Source organism: Sminthopsis crassicaudata, chromosome 4 (assembly GCF_048593235.1).
Source record: "Sminthopsis crassicaudata isolate SCR6 chromosome 4, ASM4859323v1, whole genome shotgun sequence".
In the NCBI taxonomy this organism is placed as follows: Eukaryota; Metazoa; Chordata; class Mammalia; order Dasyuromorphia; family Dasyuridae; genus Sminthopsis; species Sminthopsis crassicaudata.
This window is the reverse complement of record NC_133620.1, coordinates 144,095,636-144,116,517: the sequence shown is the minus strand read 5'-3', so window position 1 is coordinate 144,116,517 and position 20,882 is coordinate 144,095,636. Positions and strand designations below refer to the sequence as shown.

Genomic DNA, 20,882 nt, shown 5'->3' with positions numbered 1-20,882 from the left:
AGAGTGAATGCCATTTTCTTAAAAAGGATGAGAGAGAGCCCTCAGTGGGGTGTAAATCCCAAAAGGCAGCTACAACATGGCAAGGCCTTTGGGCGGAAGAAATAAGGCAACCTTAACAGCAGTGGGACTCCTAAATCATTCTGCACAGTGCTGAGTAAACAAGGCAAGGGGAAAACATCTCTGAGCCTTGGGGAGAGCTGTGCCAACGTATTAAAGGTCAACAGAGTCATAAATCAACTGCATTTGCGCCCAACAGATTATGAGAAGTTATTTTAAAATGACTTGAGGGGAAAATGCCATAGAGGGGAACTCAAAGCACACATGTGAACAGGGAAGTTTAGCTTTGTTCTTACCCTTTATCTGCCAAGGAAATGGGATGAATAGGAAGTTAAGGACTGAATCCCAGCAAGCTAATACAGCAGAGCTGCTCTTGCTTCCTGTTTTACTTTTAGTGTTATACAAGTGATTCGAATGCTGATGCAAAGTGGTTACAGCCTCAATCAGCTTCCAAGGTCTAAGTAATAAACATAAAGGCTTGCCTCTCAAGGTCAGAATTGAAGAAGAGTACACCTGCTAGAACAGCCTATCTCCAATAAAGCCTGAGGTTTGGACTCCATTTTTTGACAGTAGAAACATTGCATCTTGTCTAATTAGTCTGAGAGCAATAGTGTAAAGCCCTAGGACTGCGAAATAATGAGTATTTGCAGTAAGAATCCTGGTGAGAATTCTCAGGACTTCAGGTTTTCAATTAATAAACAATGAACATTAGAGAACAAATTTAGCTACTTATTTTCTTCTCTATTTTGTAATCATGTCTAAATCATTACCAGGTAATACTCATCCAGTGCATAGTATATGGAAAATGCTACAAAAGACAATTTTTTTACCTTAAGAGCTTACAACTTGGAGGAGATAAAGGGCATTGACATATGGGAGGCCACATAATGAGGATAAAGGATGTCTAGGTCTTGAACTCTAGCAAAGTGCCACTATTACTTTGGGAAGAAAAATTACTTCTTTCTGAGTTTGTTTTCTCATCCATAAAATGAAAGAAAGAGATTAAAATTATCTCTAAAGTCTTAAACTCCAACATTAAGAATGGCTTGTAAGGGGATGTGGGGAAAGGGGGACATTAATGCATTGCTGGTGGAGCTATGAAATGATCCAACCATTCTGGAGAACAATTTTGAACTATGCCCACAGGACTGTAAAACTGTGATACCCTTTGATCCAGCACTGCCACCACTGGGTCTATCACCCAAGGAAATCATAAATGAGGGGGGAAGACCTATATGTGCAAAAATATTTATAGTAGCTCTTTTTGTGGTAGCAAAGAATTGGAAAATGAATAGATGCTCACCAATTGGGGGAATGGCTAATTAATATTATTGTTCTATAAAAAATGATGAATGAGCTAATTTTTAAAAAGCTTGGAAAGATTTACACAAACTGAAGCTGAGCAAAACAAGCAGAACCAGAAATAAATACATAGTACATAGTAACAGCAAGAATGTGTGATGCTCAACTATGAAAGACTTGGTTCTTCTCAGTAATTCAGGTCACGGATCTAGAGTAATCCCAATAGGCTTTGAACAGAAAATATCACTTGCATTCAGAAAAAGAACTATGGAGATTGAATGTAAATCAACACATGCTATATTCACATCTTTTTTTTCTGTTTTTTATTCTCTCCCATGGTTTTTCCCTTTTGTTCTGATTTTTCTCTCATAACATGATTCATAAAGCAATGTGTAATTAAAATAAATAAATAAAATTTTATTTAAAACTATGGATTATAGACCTAAAAATTGGAAAGGACTTTCCAGATAAGGAAACTGATTCTCAGAGAGATTAAGCAGTCTTCCCAAAGATACACAAGCAGAAAATGGCAGCACCAGGATTTGATCTTTGGATTTGCAATTCATCACCCATAGTCATATATATGTATCCTTACTGAGGGATCAGAGTCACACAGGATGATGAAAGACTATAAGATGAAAGACAATTACAAGTATCTAAGTGGAGTATTCAAAGATAATAACAAGACAGTTCAAGTGTCCAATATCAAAAGATTTATAAAGTTGACTGGGGGCATTGTGATTATTAGGGAAGGCTTCACAGAAGCAGCTGGACTTAACCTGCACCTTGAAGCAATTATAAAAATAAAGAGGGAAGAAAAGAGGCATCCAGTCTTTGGAGAATGCAATCGAAGCAAATTCATTAGAAGTTTGGCCACAGGTGGAAGGGGAAGGGAAAGGCCTGTGTGGGATTCATCACAGTAGGAGTTGGCAAGAAGTCAGTTTGTGGAAGGTAGACACTATGTTGAAGAGAATCTAAAGGTGATGGCCAAGAGAAGTTGATCTCTGCACTATTAAAAGAGCTTAAGATTTGGCCTGAAGACCACAGCCATCTCAGGGACAAAGTGAGATTGTGAGACTATAGCTAGCTCCACTCAAAGAAGTCAGTACCTTTTGCTTTGTTCCACAAGAATCAGGCTTACTGTGCTTCCTTATCTATCCTACTTTATCAATGTTGGGGTTCCTTCCAGTAGTGCAGAACAAATCCATCTATATCTTCTTATTCTTGTGGCTCTGACATGAACAAGAATCTGGTTATAATAATAAAACTATTTTACTTTTTAAAAAATTCTATAAAGACTATAAAGTGCTCTACTAAAATTCTCTCTTTTGATACTCATAATATTATATTTTATTGTTATCCCTATTTTACAGATAAGGAAACAAAGCTAAGTAGGAAAGCTGACAAATGTGGGCCTAAGGAATGAACTGCAAGGCCAAGGATTGAGCCATTATTACTTTCTCTTCTACTTGCACTGTTATGAAGCTAAATTTAGTGCTGGCAAAAAGTGCCTTTGGCCAAGTGATAATGGCTCCAATTAGCCTTAATGATGTATAACAGACATCAAGACTTGTCCCTCAGGACCAACCTGGTGGAACATAGAATTAAAGCTCAGATCATCTTGACTCCAAAGTTAGCATTTTATCCACTATGCTAGATTGCCTCCTTGTTCTTAACCTCAACAATTACTAGAGAGATCCTGAATAGATCAGTGAACTGGAGTCAGATTATAAAGAACCTTAAATTAAAAAAAACTGAACTTTGGGGCTTAAATAAAGGAAGTTTGAAGTCTAGGCTAAGATAATGACCTATTGGTACCGCCTAAGTATCCATGTGATAACAACAACCAATTTATTCAAATCATGGAAGGTAGAAGAGGCATTAGTCATCATTTAGTCCTTTTCCCAGTTTATAGTTAAGGAAAGTGAGACTTGGAAACTTGAAGTAGCTTGCCCAGGGTCAAACTGCTACTAAACAGCAAAACCAAGACATTACTCTTAGTCCAGTATAATTTCCATTACATAACAAGGTTTCTTTGTAATGTAAGAACACAAATTAAACTTTCCAAACAGGTCATGTCTCTATTTGCCTATCCCAGGAACTGGTTCTGTGAAAAATAAATTTTAAGAGCTAAAACTTCTCATTTTAACCATATATATGCTATTTTAGGAAGCAGAATTTCATCCAGATAAAAAATTTTGATTAAGGACACAGACCATCCCCTGGACCAACAGATTCCTTTCCTATCCAAGTGGCCATAGCAGTAGCTGCCTAGATGCCATTGGGGAACCCCATCCCACAATCCCAAGTATTCCCAGATCATTTTATGACTGCAGCAGAATCCCCTTATGCTCTCTATACCAATGAGTGTTGAGGAAGAACACTGTTTCTCTATTTCATTTTGGGTGCTTTAATGTGAATGGTGCAAGACAAGCAGGTATAAGTAGGTTGTGAGAGAACAAAGCTTTCATTACATAATCTTTTCCCCAAAACCCATTCTTCTTCCAAACATTTTAATGAATATCTAGAACACTATGATCTATCCAATTTCCCACCTTTACAAACTTTGTCACTATCTCCTGCTCATCCTCCCCCACTCCATTTATTCAACCAGTTGTCACACTTTGTCTTTTCTACTCCTACATCTCCTTTTCTCCATTTACACAACCACACTCTAGTGTGTATTTCCTCTTATCTACACTTCTGCAATAACTTCCTCATAGACTTCTTGCCTCCTCTCTTTTTTTTCTGCAATTTGTCTTCCACACAATTGTCAAGTTAATGATTTTCCTAAAACTCAGTATTATGTCACTTTCTTATTTAGTAAAATTCAGGGTTTCCCTGATGATTCTAAAAGCAGTTATTTCATTTTTCTCTTATCCTTTTAAAATGTCTGTCTTTATATAATAGGTATAATTATTAGTATAGTAGTACATATATATAACTTATAAATACATATTTGCATATGGGGCACATGTTTAAAAAGTTTTTACTGATAAGGATGATCAAAAAAGGATTTACCAATTTAGAGACAAAAATTTGTCTTGCATCTTCTTATCTTATAACTCTTCCCCCCATCAAAGGGGTAGAGCAAGAGGCTGAATGGCTGTCCCCCTCCTTCTTTCCATCCCTTCTCCTCCCTGCCCAAGCAATTCCCTCTCAGGAACTTGCTTGAAGGCTTCTAGATATTCGAATTCTCCATTCTAAATTGGCTTGCTGTTTTTATACAAGACCCAAAGGGCACTTTCAAATACAATCAACCAAGCCAAACAGATTTCTTCTTACACCTAGTTGAAATACTTTGATTGAATCAAGATGTCCAGACAGACATATTTACTAGAGGGTTAGCTAAATGGCATGAAATCTTAAGGGGAAACTACTTTAACAGACAAGTCGAAAATAAAGACTTCTTACCCTCTGAGGACTGGAGGTGGAGGAGAAGGTAGTTTTGGGAAATGAATAATACAGCACCTGTTCCTTATTTTAATTTGTGGTCATCAGAGGCAGTATCACACTCAAATTGTATTTGGTTTGGTAGGAAGACTTGGTTCAAATCATATACCTAGTCTATCCTTATGAGGTGTATGATTCCAGAGATAACTTTCCTCTTCTTCAGATACTTTTTCTGTGAAATGAGTATAGTGTTATTCCCTGTCTCACAGAGTTGTTGGAAGGATCACGTGTGATAATATACAGTAAGCCTTTTACAAAATTTAAAGTAAGTATTGACTTTATAATTACTGTTGTTAACTTATTTTAAGTAAATATGATTTAATCTTGCTATAATATCTTATCCTTAATTCTGGCTAGATTAGAAAGAGTGAAAAATAGAAGGTGATGAGCAATGATTTTGAAATATAGATTCAAGTAGGTTCTAGAAACCCAAATGTATCAGCAAGGAGTAATAATAGCTAGTATATATCAAGCATATGTGCTAAAGCGCTGTGCTAAGTGCTTTACAACTATAATATTTAGATCATTACAACCTAGCTCTGGGAGATGGTATTTTTATTATCCCCATTTTACAGATGGAGAGACCTGAGGCAAACAGAAATTAAGTGACTTTCTGGGTCACACAGTTAGTGAATGTCCAAGGCTAGATTTGAAATCAGGTTTTCTTGACTTTCAGCCCAGCTTCTAGTCACTACATCACATAGCTATGTCATAGTATTGTAAGGGCAGAGGGAGGACACCTATATTACTATTGCCATCTCATTTACTTACTCACCTTGTCTACCTACATCATTTAATGTAAGATATTGTGCCCTAAATCTTTTTTCAGGTGAGAAGATATATCAATGAAATCAATCAGAGGTGTGAGCAAGGTGTAGACAAGACTGGATGGCTTGGTTAACAGGTGTAACAAAAGCTATTTTCGACATAGTTAACCTACTTGATCATACCTTTGGGGGTTTGTATAAAACGAAGAAGCTAGGAATCCAGGATTCAAACACCTAGAAGCTTCTTTCAAGCCCCTAGGAAAGAACTGTTTGTGAATAGGAATGGGGAAGGACAGTGTCTCAACCTCCATCTTCTCCCCACCTTGATGGGAACTTAAAAGACCAAAGGATTGGGACCTTTCATCAGATCCTAGCAGTATCCCCAGGACATAATGCCTCTTAGTGCAGCAGGAATCAAGGATACATGGATTCAGTGAGAAAAGATATATTGAAAGTTCTACAATGACTGTGTTGGAAATTCATGAATACCCCATAAAAAGGGGAAAGAGTTTACAGTAAACGGACTTCTAAGAGTTCTGAGTTACCCCTTTGCTATATACGTTCCCTCTAAACCTGAATCCACTTTGTATGGATCATCAAAGGATATGTTATAGACAAAGGCCGAGGTCTTCCACAGCATCCCATTCCCAATCATCCTGACCTAGGTCTTGCCACTGATTCAGGACTGCACAGTCCTGCTCATTTAAGGGCAAATCACCCTTGTTATTCTGCTGGTCCTCTTCCAGAACAAAAGACCAACAACAAGAATGAGGGCTTAATCAATGCTCTTTGATAGCCTGGCTAATTAACTAATAAATCACATGAAACTGAGGCAAGGGTCAATTCCATTCATTGAAAAAATGATACTGGAAAAGAAAACCCCAAATGGGATCACTGTGACTGAAAAACAATTGAACAACAATAACAATAGGAAAATGGTACTTTTTGCTGACCAGGATCCTCTCTTCTTCCCCCCCCCCCTCCCGCCACAAATCCCAAAACAACAAAGTCCTCCTAAAAAGAGACAGTTTCACTATTTCTAACCCAAAGCAGCTGTGCAATAAGCAGGCCAGAAAGCTAAAAAGTAGTGTAATGTGCACTGGATTTTAAATCAGAAGATCAAATTCAAAACCTCTCTCTGATCTATAGTTACCTATTATGATTAATTACCTATAGTCTGCACCAAACTCCTATGGGCCACAGTTTTCTCCCGTTTAAAATTAGAGGACTAGACTAGAATGCCCCTAAGGTCCCTCCCAACTCTAAATCTAAATCTAAATGATAGGACCTGACTTTGAATTCTCTCTCTAATTTACTACCCATGTGAGCTTGCATGTGCTACTTGGTCTCAGTTTCCTGACCTGTAAAATGGGGATGATCTATGATTCTAAATTCTATAAATCTATGAATGGTTTCTTATTTAGTTCAAGAGGAAAAAAAACAAGCAAAATTAAATTTCCTTCACAGTATTTATCTCAGAAGAACAAATAAACTGGTCCTGAAGTTGCCTAATTCTCTAATGGATTTATGAACTCAAAATATCGTAGGTATTTCCTTCCACTAGGATGCTGATCACAAACTCTTCATGCTTGCTTGCCCTTTATGACTTTTGGTCTTATCTTCCTATAAATTCACCACAGGGGGACCACTCATCCTGCTGAAGGTCTTCCTAAATTTTCATCCTTTAATAATATTCCAGTAAACCACACAGATTGGCTATCTACCTTCCACACAATCAACCCCTCTTCTTTTTGACTCAAAAATATATTTGATAACTTCTTTCACAGTACTTCTTCAAATTGTCCTGTTAGTAACTTGTTGCAACCTGCTCATACCCACCATGCACTACTTCATCGCCCTTTGGGGGTAATCCTCAATTTCAGTTCTTTAGAGACCTTAGTGTCCCATAACTAGAGCATTGCCTGAAGAATGCTGGTATTAAAAAGATGGACTTTTGTTCCAAAGAGAATCTTGGAGTTATTTAAAGAACCTTGTCATTTCTCCAACTCAATCCAACTTGCTTCAGTTCTTCCTTAGTTTGGGGGTTCAAATTATGGCATTGTCTGTCTAGGATAAACATACTGAAAGATGAGTATTAGACATTGGGCATCCAATTATATCTCATAGTTCAAAGAATAGGCAGTCTTTGCTTATTTGTTCCAGGACTTGATACAATCGGCATGGTACCACCACCCCCCCCAAAAAAAGGAGCAGCTGAGGAACCTCACCATTTATGACAGGAGTTCTTAAGGGGTTTGTTTCATGGATCTCTCTTGCAGTGTGATAAATCCTACAGAGTTCTTTTCAGAAAAAATGTTTTTAAATGCACAAAATAAATAGGATTGCAAAGAAAAAGTTATATTGAAATAGTTATCCCTTTCACATCGCTGGGGTTAGGGATGTAGTGCCCTTGTGATCTGGAAAATCCATGTAAAATTTTTTGGCTCTCCCTTCAAAGTAACATCTATTTTATGCATTTCTGTGTTTCTAAACTTGTTCTGTATCATCTGCTGGCCCTTACTTGTCTGCAGCTTCTGCAAAACTCCGCCAACATTCTCATTTAATTTTTTATGCTGACTTGCAATTTATTAAAATTACAAGGGGAAAAGTCACAATGTGGAAGGGATAACTGTTAAAGTCTAATTTTTCCCATCCAAATTCATATGCCCCCTGAAATCTATCCACAAGTCTCAGGATAAAATCCCTGATCATAATTCCTGATCCCTTCTTTGGACTCAATGAGGAGCATCTTACTTTCCTGTTTAATAGTAATGAATCAGCAAGTTCTCTGTTGTTGTAACTTTTAAGCAGTCTTGTGTGATTTTTGACATGTACATGGGGAAAGGAGGACCTATTGCTCTACTGAACTGATTTTTTTACAGATAACATAAATACGATTTGTATATATAATATAAAATACATAAAATATAAACAACCTTAATTCTCTTTCAGCCAGTTCCCAAATAACAATGTAAACTGAATGTGTATCTACAAGTCAGATTTTTTTTTTTATTTAGGTAGAATAGAAAGATGGGGGAGTCAATTCTGACTCAAACACTCATAAAAATGATGTGCTTTTAAATGCCAAGAGATCAAACTCAAAGTTTTGCTATCAACAGGATGATACGGCATCACATCAGTATTTTACAACTACTTATATTCACAGGATTCATAAAAGAGAACTAGATCTGGGAAACAGAGTATTTACTCTACTGTTATCATGAAAACCAGTTCCATAACAACACATGGGAATGAACTGTCCTTTGTGCCTGCATATTGCCCTAGAGCTAATCTCCTTAGGAAACTAGAACCTCGAAAGCTTCAAGTCTTAAGCAATGGGAGGGGAACTTATCTGTTGCTGTGGACCTGCCCATCTTGTCCAGACTGCATCTTACCCGAGAAGCTTTGGACTGCATAGAACATCAGCTGAAAGCAAACTGTGGCCCATATGAGGTTACTTGGACAAAGGTGGTCCTTGCCTTGTACTTGTGGCTGTCTCTCAGGGCAGAAGTGGAGAATGCTGCTTTATTTTTTATGGGTGAGATCTGAAGTGGCCTTTTTCTCTCCCCAGTATAAAAGGTAATTGTAGGATGATAACAAAGAGCTCCAAAGGGCTATATTGTAGAGCAGTTGGTTTAGTCTGTTGTCCCTAACAGTTAGTGAGTAATCCTCTGGACCCCTGCCCTAAAATGGGGATTCATCTGCTTACTGATACTGTTTGGGTCCGTTACTGGTGTGGGAAAGAATACAGGAGATGGGAAGAACTTTATACAGTACTCTAGCAAAGGTACTATGAAAAATAAAAATTACTGTCTCTGATCTGATCTGATCTGAATGTGAAGCCAACTTTGAATATGAGAGAATGTTTAATGTAGAGACATATAAAAAGTCTGCAAATACAGGTTACCCTCCCACTGCACTAATCAATCAACCTCGTATTTATTTAGAACAGATGTGCCTGGCACTGTGCTAAGTTCAGGAGGGTCATGGAATCATGAAATCTTAAAGGCTACCCAATCCAATCTCCCCTTCCCCCATTTTTAAAGGCAAGGACATTGAAAGCGGGACAGCTATAAAGTCATAGGGAAACAAAGTAACTGCCTAAAATGAAAAAAAAGTGAAAGAACTTGAGATTTCACTCAGAAGGCAGGCTTAGAAGTCAGTCACCTGTTACAACAAAATAGCAAAGTAGAATCCCTGTACAATTAAGACGCTATTTAATAAAAATAAGATTCCAGGGCAAGGAAAACATCTGGACCAACTCTTAGTGTATGTTGGAATGGAATTTGGCCTGTGCTCACCTTCAGATGGGTAGCAAAATCATTGTGGCCTGTGAATTCAGTATCATCCAACGGGATGATGTAGTAGACAAAAAAGTAATAGTTAGCATTTGTACTGCATTTGAAGGTTGTAAAGCACTTTAAACTTGTGATCACCTTTATTCCTCACACTAACCCGTGGGAGGTAGGAGCTATTATTATCCCCATTTTACAGATGAAGAGGTGAAACTGAGAGAGATTAAATGACTTGCAGATTCACATAATCAGTTAAGGGTCTGAGGCCAGATTTGAACTCTGATCTATCCAGAGTTTTATTTCACCTTTAGGTAAAGGGAGATACAATATCATTATCTCCTAATGATATGTTACTAAGGGTTAAAGTAAAAGAGAATGTTGCAAATGAGGGAGGAAATGACATTTCTGTCCCCTGCCCTGGCCAGACTTCATTTGGAAGGCTGTGTTCAGTGATGGGTGCCATATTTTAAGAACATAGAAAAGTTAGAATTTGTCTGGGAAAAGACCATCAGGATGATAAAAGTTTGAAAAGTCATGTCATAAGATTATAGGAATAAGAGGAAAGTCTTAGAGAGGGACACTGAGGCAGCATGGTTTAGTGGAGAGTGATGGTTCTGGTATCAGGTGCCTTGGGTTGGAACTCTGGCACTCACCCTACAAATGTGAACTTGGGAAACTTTAACTGCTTTGTGCCTCAGTTTCCTCATGTGCAAAATGAGAAGGTGGGATTTGATAGACTCTAAAGTCCCTTCTAACTCAAAACCTATGTTTTTATTCGATATCTATCTTCTTGTATTTAAGGGCTGTCATAAGGGCCTAGATCAAAGGTTCCTAATCTTTATTGTATCATGGATCCTTGTGGCTGGCCAGTGAAGTATAGAAACATCCTCCCAAAACGATGCTTTTATTTAAATGCACAAAATTAAATAACTAGGATTGCAAAGGAAAACAATTATATTTAAATAATTATAAAAAAAATATGTAAGTTCACAGACTCCAAGTAAAGAATCCTGGGATTAAATTTATTGTTTTTGGCCCTATGGGGCCCAGAGAAGAGGGTAGAAATGATTTTAAAAAAAGAAAAAAGAAAAAAAAAAATCCAACCACCACAAACTTCCTTACAAGAAAATCTATTCCAAATTTATTTCGTTTCAAAGTGGAACGGGATGCTTGGAGAAGTAGTGAGTTCCTGCCTCCTCCCCTCTACAATGAAAATCTTCAAGCAAAGTCTGAATGCCTGTTTGTAGAGATTGCTTTAATAGGAAATCCTGGGGGCCGCGGGGTGAGGCGATGCATAGTAGATACCGCCCTACAGTCAGAGCCACTCGAGTTCAAATTCAGCCTCAGACAGTGACCCCAGGCACTTGACACGGATTGCTTCCCCTCCTCCCCCCATTAGTTTATCCCGTTTGAGTCTGGCTCAGGACGTTCCGGATTTTAGATTCTGAGACCGCCATTCAGGAAACAGGCGAACGGCTACGGGAGGACCGCAAACTAAACAATGGGATCTTTCCTGGTCATGCCCGACTGATCTCCACGTGCAATGGGAAAGCTGGGATATCGCCCTGCCTAGAGCCAGGGCCCCGGCCCGGTCCTTCCGACAGTTGCTTTCGGTAGGTTTGCAGTCTAGCCTCCAGAGTCAAAAGGCTCCAGATTTCTCACAGGCGGCTCACGGACAGAGCCGACGGTTTTTCTCAATGAGTAATATTAGACTGGTGATATCCACCAGGCTGGGGAATAAGGACATGACTTGGTCCACCTCACCCTGGGGGAAGATGCTATAAAGGGCTGTCCGGACGCGGGCTCGCTCCGCACTGGCTGAATCCAGGGCCCCGTATTTATATTCAGGGGAGTGTGGATAACTCTCCACTCTCCTAAAGGGCCGGTTCCTCCAGCTGGAGTCCCCCCTGAGAGACGGAGCAGGTGGCGGTTTCGGAACATGCTCTGTGCCCCAGGTCTCGTTGGTCTGGGTGGGATGGGGAAATGGATCCCGAGTGGGAGGCTGGGGGCAGTGGACAGTCTGCTGTTGGGATTGCTGCAGGTCTGCGGTGGATGGATGGTCACTGGGGACAAAAGTCCTCGGCAGGACGGGGTCTGGCTCCCTAGAACCATGACGATGAGTCCCTCTGCCCGTCGGGGGGCTGCCAGCATACGCAGGGGGCAGGGCCCCTTCCTGGAAATGGTGGCTGTGCAAGCCGCCGCAGTCCGCGCTGCGCTGATGAGGCTGGAAGGGGTCGCGGCAGTGGGAATGGCCGAGGTCGCAGCCCTGGTATAAGGGGTTCATCCCGCCCCGAATCCCGGCACTTCTGACGCCGCCGTGGGAGCCCGAACCATAGGAACCATCACCAAACGCCAGTCTGGAAAGCTGGCTCTCCAGGAAGCGGATCTCTCCTGCTCGGGGGCTGGGCGGACAGCCACGCGCGGGGTCCCGCCGGCCCGGAGCACAGTCCTCCCAGCTCCGGGCCACAGATCCCCTGAAGCTCCTGTCCACAGCAGGGCCTCTCCCCTCCGTCCAACTGGAGCCAGGGCTGCTGTTACTAAAGCTGCTGCAGCCACTGACGCTGCCTGCGGGACTCCACAGTGCTTCCGGGCCCAGGCTGGGGGGAGGCAGGGAGGGAAGCGGCCCCGGCCTCCGCGCCTCCTCCTCGGAGCCCGGCAAGGCCCTAGTTTTGGCTCGAAGCTCATCCGCCACCGACAGCTGGGTCTGATGCAGTCTCTCCGGGTGGTAGAATTTGCACTTACTGCCGTAGGTGCACTTCCTGCCTGCAAAGAGGGAAGCACAAGGGTCAGCCCGCAAAAGGACAGTTCTAGGGTGGATTCGGTTCTTTTACTGCTGCTCTGAGTTAGTCCCATTCATTGCCTTTTCCTCTAGTTTGATATTGCGGATCTTGCATCTTCCTACAGGGGGCAAGTCCTGTGAACTGGGGCGCAATTCCACTCCCCAGAGTCAGCGCAGCCCCGGGGGTGAGCGAATCATTACCCTCTCTTCCCCCAGTCCGCTCCCGGCACTGTGGCTGCCACTGGGAGACCTGGAGTTAGTAGAACTGGCAGGAAACCTGTGAGGAGGCCTGAAGGAGGGGTCTGTGTGGGAGGAGACCCCAGAGACGGGTCCATCAGTCCTCCAGTTCTCGCTGTCTAAGGACTTGGGGTGGTCATAATCAAGTGAGTGAGGTGCCATGGAAAGAGCGATTCCTCCTGGGTCTGTGACCCCAAAGACCTGACAGACAGGGTCAAGCCTGATACTACAACCTGCCTACTGAAACTATCTTGTATTTAATTTGAATGTATTTGATAAATTCTTTTATAGTCACAAATTGCTTCCCTCTATAGAATGTAAGCTCCTTGAGAGCAAAGATTATTTTTTATATTGTAATCTTTTTTTCATCTTTGTATTCCTAGCATAGTCTCTGGCAACTGGAACTTTTCTTTAAATAGCATTTTATTTTTCCAGTTACATATAAAAGTAGTTTTCAACATTTATTTTTATAAAATTTTGAATTCTCATTTTTTTCTCTCTCCCTCCCTTGCCTACTCCCTTCCCCAAGATAGCAAAAATCTAACAGAATATACATGTACAGTCATTTTAAACATATTTCCACATTAGTCATGTTGTGAAAGAAAAATCAGAACAAAAGGGAAAAACTACAATAAAAAACAAAGAAATAAAAAAGGTAAAGATAGTATTCTTTGATATTCTTGTTTTCATAGTTTTTTTTCTCTGGGTGCAGATGTCATTTCCCAGACCTAATCTTTTGGAATTGTTTTGGATCACTGTATTGTTGAGAAGAGCTAAGTACCATAGTTCATCATAGAATAATCTTGCTGTTAGTGTGTACAATGTTTTTCTGGTTCTGCTCACTTCACTCAGCTTCAGTGCATATAAGTCTTTCCGGGGTTTTCTGAAATCAGCCTGCTGATCATTTCTTATTGAACAATAATTACATTCATAAACCCATGATTTTTCAGCTACTCCCTAGTTAATGGGCATCCATTCTATTTTCAATCTTTGCCATCACAAAAAGAGCTATAAATATTTTTGTACATGTGGGTCTTTTCCCTTCTTTTATGATCTCTTTGAGATACAGACCCAATAGAGACACTGCTGGATCAAAGAGTGTGCAGTTTGATAGCCCTTTGAGCACAGTTCCAAATTGCTCTCCAGAATGGCTAGATCAGTTCACAAGTCCGCCAACAATGCATCAGTGTGGAACATTTCCCCCAGTCACTTTCAGTCATGTCCAGGTCTTTATGACCTCTTTTCGGGGAGGGGGGGAGAGGGAGAGGGTTTGGGGCAATGATACTGAAATGATTTGCTATATCCTTCTCCAGCTCATTTTACATATGAGGAAATGGAAGCAAACAGGATTAAGTGACTTGCTCAGGTTCACATAGCTAGTAAGTGTCTGAGACTGGGTTTAAAGCCCGGTTTTCCTTGCTAGGAGTGTAGCTCTATTAACTGTGCCCAGCCTAGCTACTCTCTGGAAAATAGGAGGTGTCAAATACATGCTTGCTAACTTACTGACTGATTGAATGGCAGTTGCTTCTGGAATATAATCTAAAATTCAATGGAAAGGCCTCCCCTACAAACCCAATATGGTCAGCATGGACCCTTCCTGGAAATGATCACTCTGCAAATAGGGACTTGGATACTGGAAACTCTCCCCATAATTAGTGCTAACCATTACCTTCTCCATGAATCTTTCTTCACAAGTACCTATTTCTGAGAGAGGGACCCATTAAGACTCTGACATTTTTATAGGTAAAAGTTCACCAATATCTCTTTCCTCCATGACAAGAGACAACAAAAAGCAGTTGGGGGGAGATTGAGGGAGGAACAGTCTCAGTGCAGGATGATGAATAGGGAAAAGAAATACCAAAAGAAGAGTCTGGGAAGACAAACTTCATCCAAAATCTCATTTTTGTTCATGACCTTCCTAGAGACTTCACAAGCTCACTTAGTCTCCCCCCCAAAAAAAATAGTCCCTGAACCAATCAGAGGGGGCAAGAGGCAAGACCTACCATAGGGGCAGTGCTGCCAGGAGGCCTGTGGAAGCTTTGGCTTTTTGCTAAGGAAGTTACTAAGAGTTGGTCCATGGCGACCCAAAGGATCATCAGGAGGCATGAATCTGGGAAGAAAAAAAAAAGAGAGAGAGAGAGAGTGGTCATCTCCATAGAAACAGGGTAATTATTCCTCAACAAAATTTTTCAAAGATTCTGAAAGAACACTTTATTATTATTGAAAACAATCCCCATCTCTCTAGCCCTTTAAGGCTTTGTTTTTCTTTCCTTACAACAAACCTGTAAGGCAGGTATGTGTACCAGGCACAATGGGGTGGACACAACTATGAACTGGTCTCATTCTCTATTACCAGAAGAATTTGGATACAAATAACTATGATATGTTTAATATAAATTGGATTACCTGCCATCTAGGGGAGGTAGTGGGAGGAAAAAGGGGAAAATTTGGAATACAAGGTTTTGTAAGGGTCAATATTGAAAAATTATCCATGCATATGTTTTGAAAATAAAAAGCGTTAATTAAACAACAACAGCAGCAACAACAAATAACTCTCATATGTGGCAACAGGGAAGAAGAGTTCTAGGGAAAGAGGGAAGGGTTATAGGAAGACCCACTAGGGAAACATCACTTCTGGCTGGTGGAAGGAAAGAGGTGAGAAAATCAGGGAAAGCTTCATGGAAGAGGCAAGAGTGACTCTGGACTCTGAAGGATAAGTAGATTGATGACAGGTAGAAGAGGATGCAGAAGAACAACATGAGAGCATCAGCCCTGGAGTCAGGAGGACCTGAATTCAATCAGAACCTTAACACTTCCTAGATGTATGACCCTGAAATTTTCCAATTGCCTTGAAAAAAAAAAAAAAAAGGAGTACAGGGAGAAAAATGAAAGAACATAAAGATCCAGAAATGGGAAAACAGATGGCCCATTTGGGAACCACTAACTAGTGTACTTTGGTGGAAGCATAAAGTGGAAGAAGAGATCATAAAAGGACAGGCTGGGGCACAGAACATGGGAATCTTGACCCAATTTTTGTGAAAGAGTCTACAGTGGAACATCCACACTCATCAGAAAACCAAGTCCAGTGCTAGCCATATGATCATGGCCAAATCGCTACTTTTCTGAGCTTCATAGTTTACATTTTGGAAAATGGGGGGCTATTTTTTGTGCTCTCTCTCTCTCACCGATTGTGAGTTTTATGCCTATATCTGGAAGTGTAATAGAACTGAGATCATTATTGTTGTTGTTTCTTCTTCAGCGCAGACAGAACCAAACTAGGATTATTCCCCAAACAGCAGCCCCTGGCGGACCAGCTACCTTCCTTTTGCCACTTTTATTCATCTCAGACAAAGTGAGACAATGGGAAGAAAACATCTCCCTCACACCTCAAGTACTGAGGTCCCTGGGGGGAGGTCCCTGTCTGCCAAGGGGTCGATGTGGGTGTATGATGGGCCCTGGCCAGTGGGGTGACATATTAAGTCTCAGAAGGCCACAAGAGACCTTTCTAAAAGCAAATGAATTGGAGGTTTCAATAGACACCATCTGTGAGTAATGGAAAAAATAAGTCAACTATCCTCAGAAACTCTAAACCACATGAAAGATCTGGGGCCTTGGCAATTCAGAGCTTGGGGCTAACAAAAGGTAGCTCCTCCCAAAAGTCATTTGATTGGGTTATAGACTCATATTATGTTAAAAGTGGGAGGGACGTTGGAAATCTAAACTTCTTTTACAGATGAGGAAACTGAGATCCAACACTTGACTTGCTCAATTAGGAACCAGTCAGGCCCAGGAGCCAGGTCTTTTGACTCTACCCAAGCATCATCTCCAAGGACTTTGACAAAGTTCACATTTCCAAACTCCAGTAATCAACCAAACACTGGCACAACAGACACTCAACTACTGACCCTGACTGAATCTCAGTTAATGAGTTGGAGGGGAAAGCAGAGGAGGTGGCAGATGGAAGGAGGAACCTGAGGAAAGATCCAGAAACAGGAAAAATTCATGGCATATTTAGGGACCATTAAGTAGAACAATTTGGTTAAAATACAAAGTAGACAAAGGGGAAGACATGTCCAGCATGACTGAATCTTCTGCCTGGAGGATGGCTTTACCTCAATTTTTTTTCAATCTGGTTTGAGCTTTTCATACTTACTGGCTCAATAGCCCCTGATTTGAATGTCCACAGCTCACTAGCACAGCCAAATGGGGAAGATGACTTCTCCCTATCTGCACCCAGGCAATGATATATATTCTCAGCAATTACCTCTCAAAGGCAGAATGAATTACAACAGATGGGAACCTCTCCCTACATTCCGGGTGAATGTAAATTTGTCCCCCTAGCATATTTCCTGTTTAGGGAAAAGCTGAGTCAGGTGGGTTATGAATTCCAAATAAGTTTTTAAAAAACGCAATACAGTTCAGACTGAAATTCCCCTCCAAGAAGTCCATGGGAACCAGTCTATAGATCGTCCCAGGCCTGGAGGCCTATGTTGGACTCCAGTTGCTCAGGCTACCAACTGTACACAAAGCTTCTGAATGTTGAGCCCTAGCCAAGAATCTGGGAAGTGGCTTGCCACGGTTATTTTCAGTGACCAAAGGCTTTGCCTCCTGAACTCTCTTCTCTCCTGGGCCCTGGGGAAGAGTGCCAGGAGCTTGCGAAGGCCGTGCCGAGGGCTCCGGGAGGCAGTTCCTTCTCGCCCAGGCAGAGAGGGCAGGCGGGCACTGCATCCTGGCAGCGAGGGAGATGACAGGTCCTGCACAGGGATCAGTTCTGTCAGCCGGACTTGGACCCTAACCCAGATGCTGTCACCAGGCCAGAAGTCGTCATGGTTTGTTAGGCAACAGTGAAGATTTGCTGGCATAGGGAGCAGTAAAACTGGCCAGATCTCTCTGGGCTGAAACTGGGCAGTGGAAGCCTCTGGCTGCACACATGCGGACATAGAGAGAGCAACTAGCTGCCCTATGGCGAAGGGGGCACCAGGAGCAGAGGGGTAAGGGGAAGCGGGGAGTAGCAGCCCGGTATCTCCTTCCTCACTGACTTGGCCTCCCAGACCGTGCTTGCCCTGGCTTGTGGGAAGTAGCCCAACCCAAATAAGGATGAGCCCTCTTCTCCCCACCCGTGGGGAGACTGGGGCAGCTTGTGAATGTTCCCTTAAATCACAGACAAAATATCACAGGGTCGATGGCAGATAGCTCCTTGAGGCACTCTCCCAGAGATCGCCAAGTTAACAATGACCCTGTTCATGATCATTCTTTGGGTTTGGTCATTTAATGAACTCTGAATCTACCTAATTAGACTATCATCCAGGCCTAGTCTCTTAAACTGTGGGTCACAACAATCCCATACGGGCTCTCATAACTGAATTTGAGGGCCAGGAAATTATGATTTATCAACAGTAAATGTTGAATTGTACAGCTGTTTTACACACCTATATATGTGGGGTCATGTAAAAATTTCTCAGCGAAAAATCATGAGCAGAAAAAGTTTTAAAAGCTCATCTGACCCTCGTATCTTCTTCTTATCCTCAAGGACCAGAATGATTCTTCTGGGAAATGGTTCGAATTTGTTTCCTAATACTCCAGGATCACTGGAGAGCGATTATACCGCATCTAGACTGTTCTCCTAATCTCCTAGTCAGAAGCATGAAATACAAGCACAGTGTGGTGGGAAAGAAAGAGCTCTGCATTGGGTCTGAGAAGGCCTGCTTTCCAACCTCACCATGTAACTGTTAACCTCTCTGCTCCCCAGGTTTCATGAGATGCAAAATGGAGAGAATATTCCTTATCAGGTTGTAAACCTGATGAATAATTCGGAGCAACTGGGAGTCCCCGATAAAAAGCCCTTAAGGAAAACATTCATTAAGGATGAAATCTAGCCTCTGGCGATGGAATTTGGGACAAGACTATATAGGACAAGTTGTAGAGTGGGTAGAGAGCCACATACACAGAGGGAGTTTTGTCCCCCAAATTCCCAATACCTCTCTGAGGTCAGAGAGCCATTGCCAGGCCATGCCTTCCAGCAGAGGTTCCTCATCTTATTTCATTTATTCATATATTTATTTGGTTAGTGGAATGATTCCCTTTGGTGGTCTGATGACCTTTGCAAAATGGCATTTTAAAATGATACAACATATGCATTTAATACATAATAATATAATATTTAGTTAATTTTATATATAATATAAATATAAAATATGATATATGATAATATATGTATGCAATATAATATAATAATACAATATAATATATAGGATTATGAAGGAACCACTTTTACTAAAATAAAGTTTTAGGGGAAAAAATATTGGGGAGGCAAGCAGGATTAAGTGACTTGTCCAGGGTTTCACAGCTCCGAAGTGATCTGAGATCACATCGGAATTCAGGCCTTTTTGACTCTAGGCCCTACTGTGTGCCAGACTCTATGATAATCACTTTGCAAATATTGTCTCATTGATCCTTCCCACCCCTGGGAAACAGATTATTATTATGGATGATGAAACTGAGACCCCCAGGGAGTAAATGTCTGTCTGGATCTGACTTCAGGAGGGAAGCTCCCTCTCCCGCTCTCCCCACACTGCTCACATACTTGTCACTGACGAAGGAGAACATGAGGAGTCTCTGCTCAATGAACCACTTCCACTCCGGGTTCTCGCTCTGGAGGTCCCGATAGTTGTCATTGGACACAATGACGCCGTCCTTCTCATAGGCCACCTTCACAATGTAGCGGTCATCGTAACAGACTACCCGCTTACCATTGACCTTGCGGGATGGGGTGTACACCAGGACCGCCTGCTTTTCCAGCTCCTGGAGGATGTGCTGTTCTACAAATGAGGAAAAATATGTGCACTTTAAAAAATTCCACTTTTCTCTGTAACTCATTCTCCCTGCAACTGCAGCCTGCCCCAATTCCTTATCAACACCTGAGACAAACACATAGTTAGACACACAAACACTGAGAGATTGCCTTAAGAGTTCTCCAAAGCACTCTACCTACTCTTAATTCATTTGATTCTCTCAATAACTCTATGGAATACATCCTACTACAAGTATTATGTCCCCATTTTACAGATGAGGAAACTAAATTATCAGAAAGATTAAGTAATTGCCCAGGGTCACACTACTATTAAATCCTGATTAGTGAGAACAATGAACCCAGTGAAGTGCTCCCATTTATTTGCATTATTCTGTCATAATCTATATAATTAGGATTATAATGATATAAATATATGATAATTCTATATTATGTATATATAATAATGTAATAAGCATAAATAAAATTATAATAAATAATTACATATGTAATGTAATATATAAATATGGAATTCTGTTTATAATTATACAAAAGTTATAATTACATAACTATATGAAACATACCATTAGTTTGACCAATGGATTTGTGTAATGTGAATTTAAATGAGACACAGGATATATTATAAATAAAATAATTAAATGAAATACCATAACAAAATATATTAATATAATATATGAATAAATAATTCTAATTATAATTGTACAAAAGTTATAAATTATATAATTATATGAATTATATAATTAGTTCAGCCCAATGCATGTATATTGTGAATTTAAGTGGGACTATAGGATATATTATAAGTAAAATGATATAATAAAATAATTAAATGAAATAATATGATAATAAAATATATGTAATGTAATATATAAATATATAATTCTGGTTATAACTATACAAAAGTCATAATTACATAATTATATGAAATATACCATTAGTTCAGCCCAATGGATAGATGTAGTGTGAATTTAAATGAGATCACAGGGATTCATGGTTCTCACATTTTTTTTTCCCCCTGAGGCTGGGGTTAAGTGACTTGCCCAGGGTCACACAGCTAGGAAGTGTTAAGTGTCTGAGACCAGATTTGAACTCAGGTCCTCCTGAATTCAAGGCTGGTGCTCTATCCACTGCGCCACCTAGCTGCCCCCCATGGTTCTCACATTATCAAAACCTACCTGCAACCATTT

The 20,882-nt window shown here is 40.7% G+C and overlaps 1 protein-coding gene across 3 annotated transcripts in view; it reads right to left on the bottom strand.

The window, feature by feature from the left end:
- Nucleotides 1-10,762: 10,762 nt before the first annotated feature.
- The window catches only part of ZC3H12D (zinc finger CCCH-type containing 12D), a 66,726-nt gene continuing 56,606 nt past the window's right edge, over nucleotides 10,763-20,882 (bottom strand). For all 3 annotated transcript variants that reach the window (XM_074309581.1, XM_074309580.1, XM_074309582.1), the window contains 3 exons: nucleotides 19,474-19,708; nucleotides 14,894-15,000; nucleotides 10,763-12,637 (listed from right to left, as the gene is read on the bottom strand). In XM_074309581.1, the coding sequence (XP_074165682.1) occupies nucleotides 11,544-12,637; nucleotides 14,894-15,000; nucleotides 19,474-19,708 (1,436 nt within the window). In that variant the 3' untranslated portion in view covers nucleotides 10,763-11,543. The remainder of the gene's footprint in view (nucleotides 12,638-14,893; nucleotides 15,001-19,473; nucleotides 19,709-20,882) is intronic.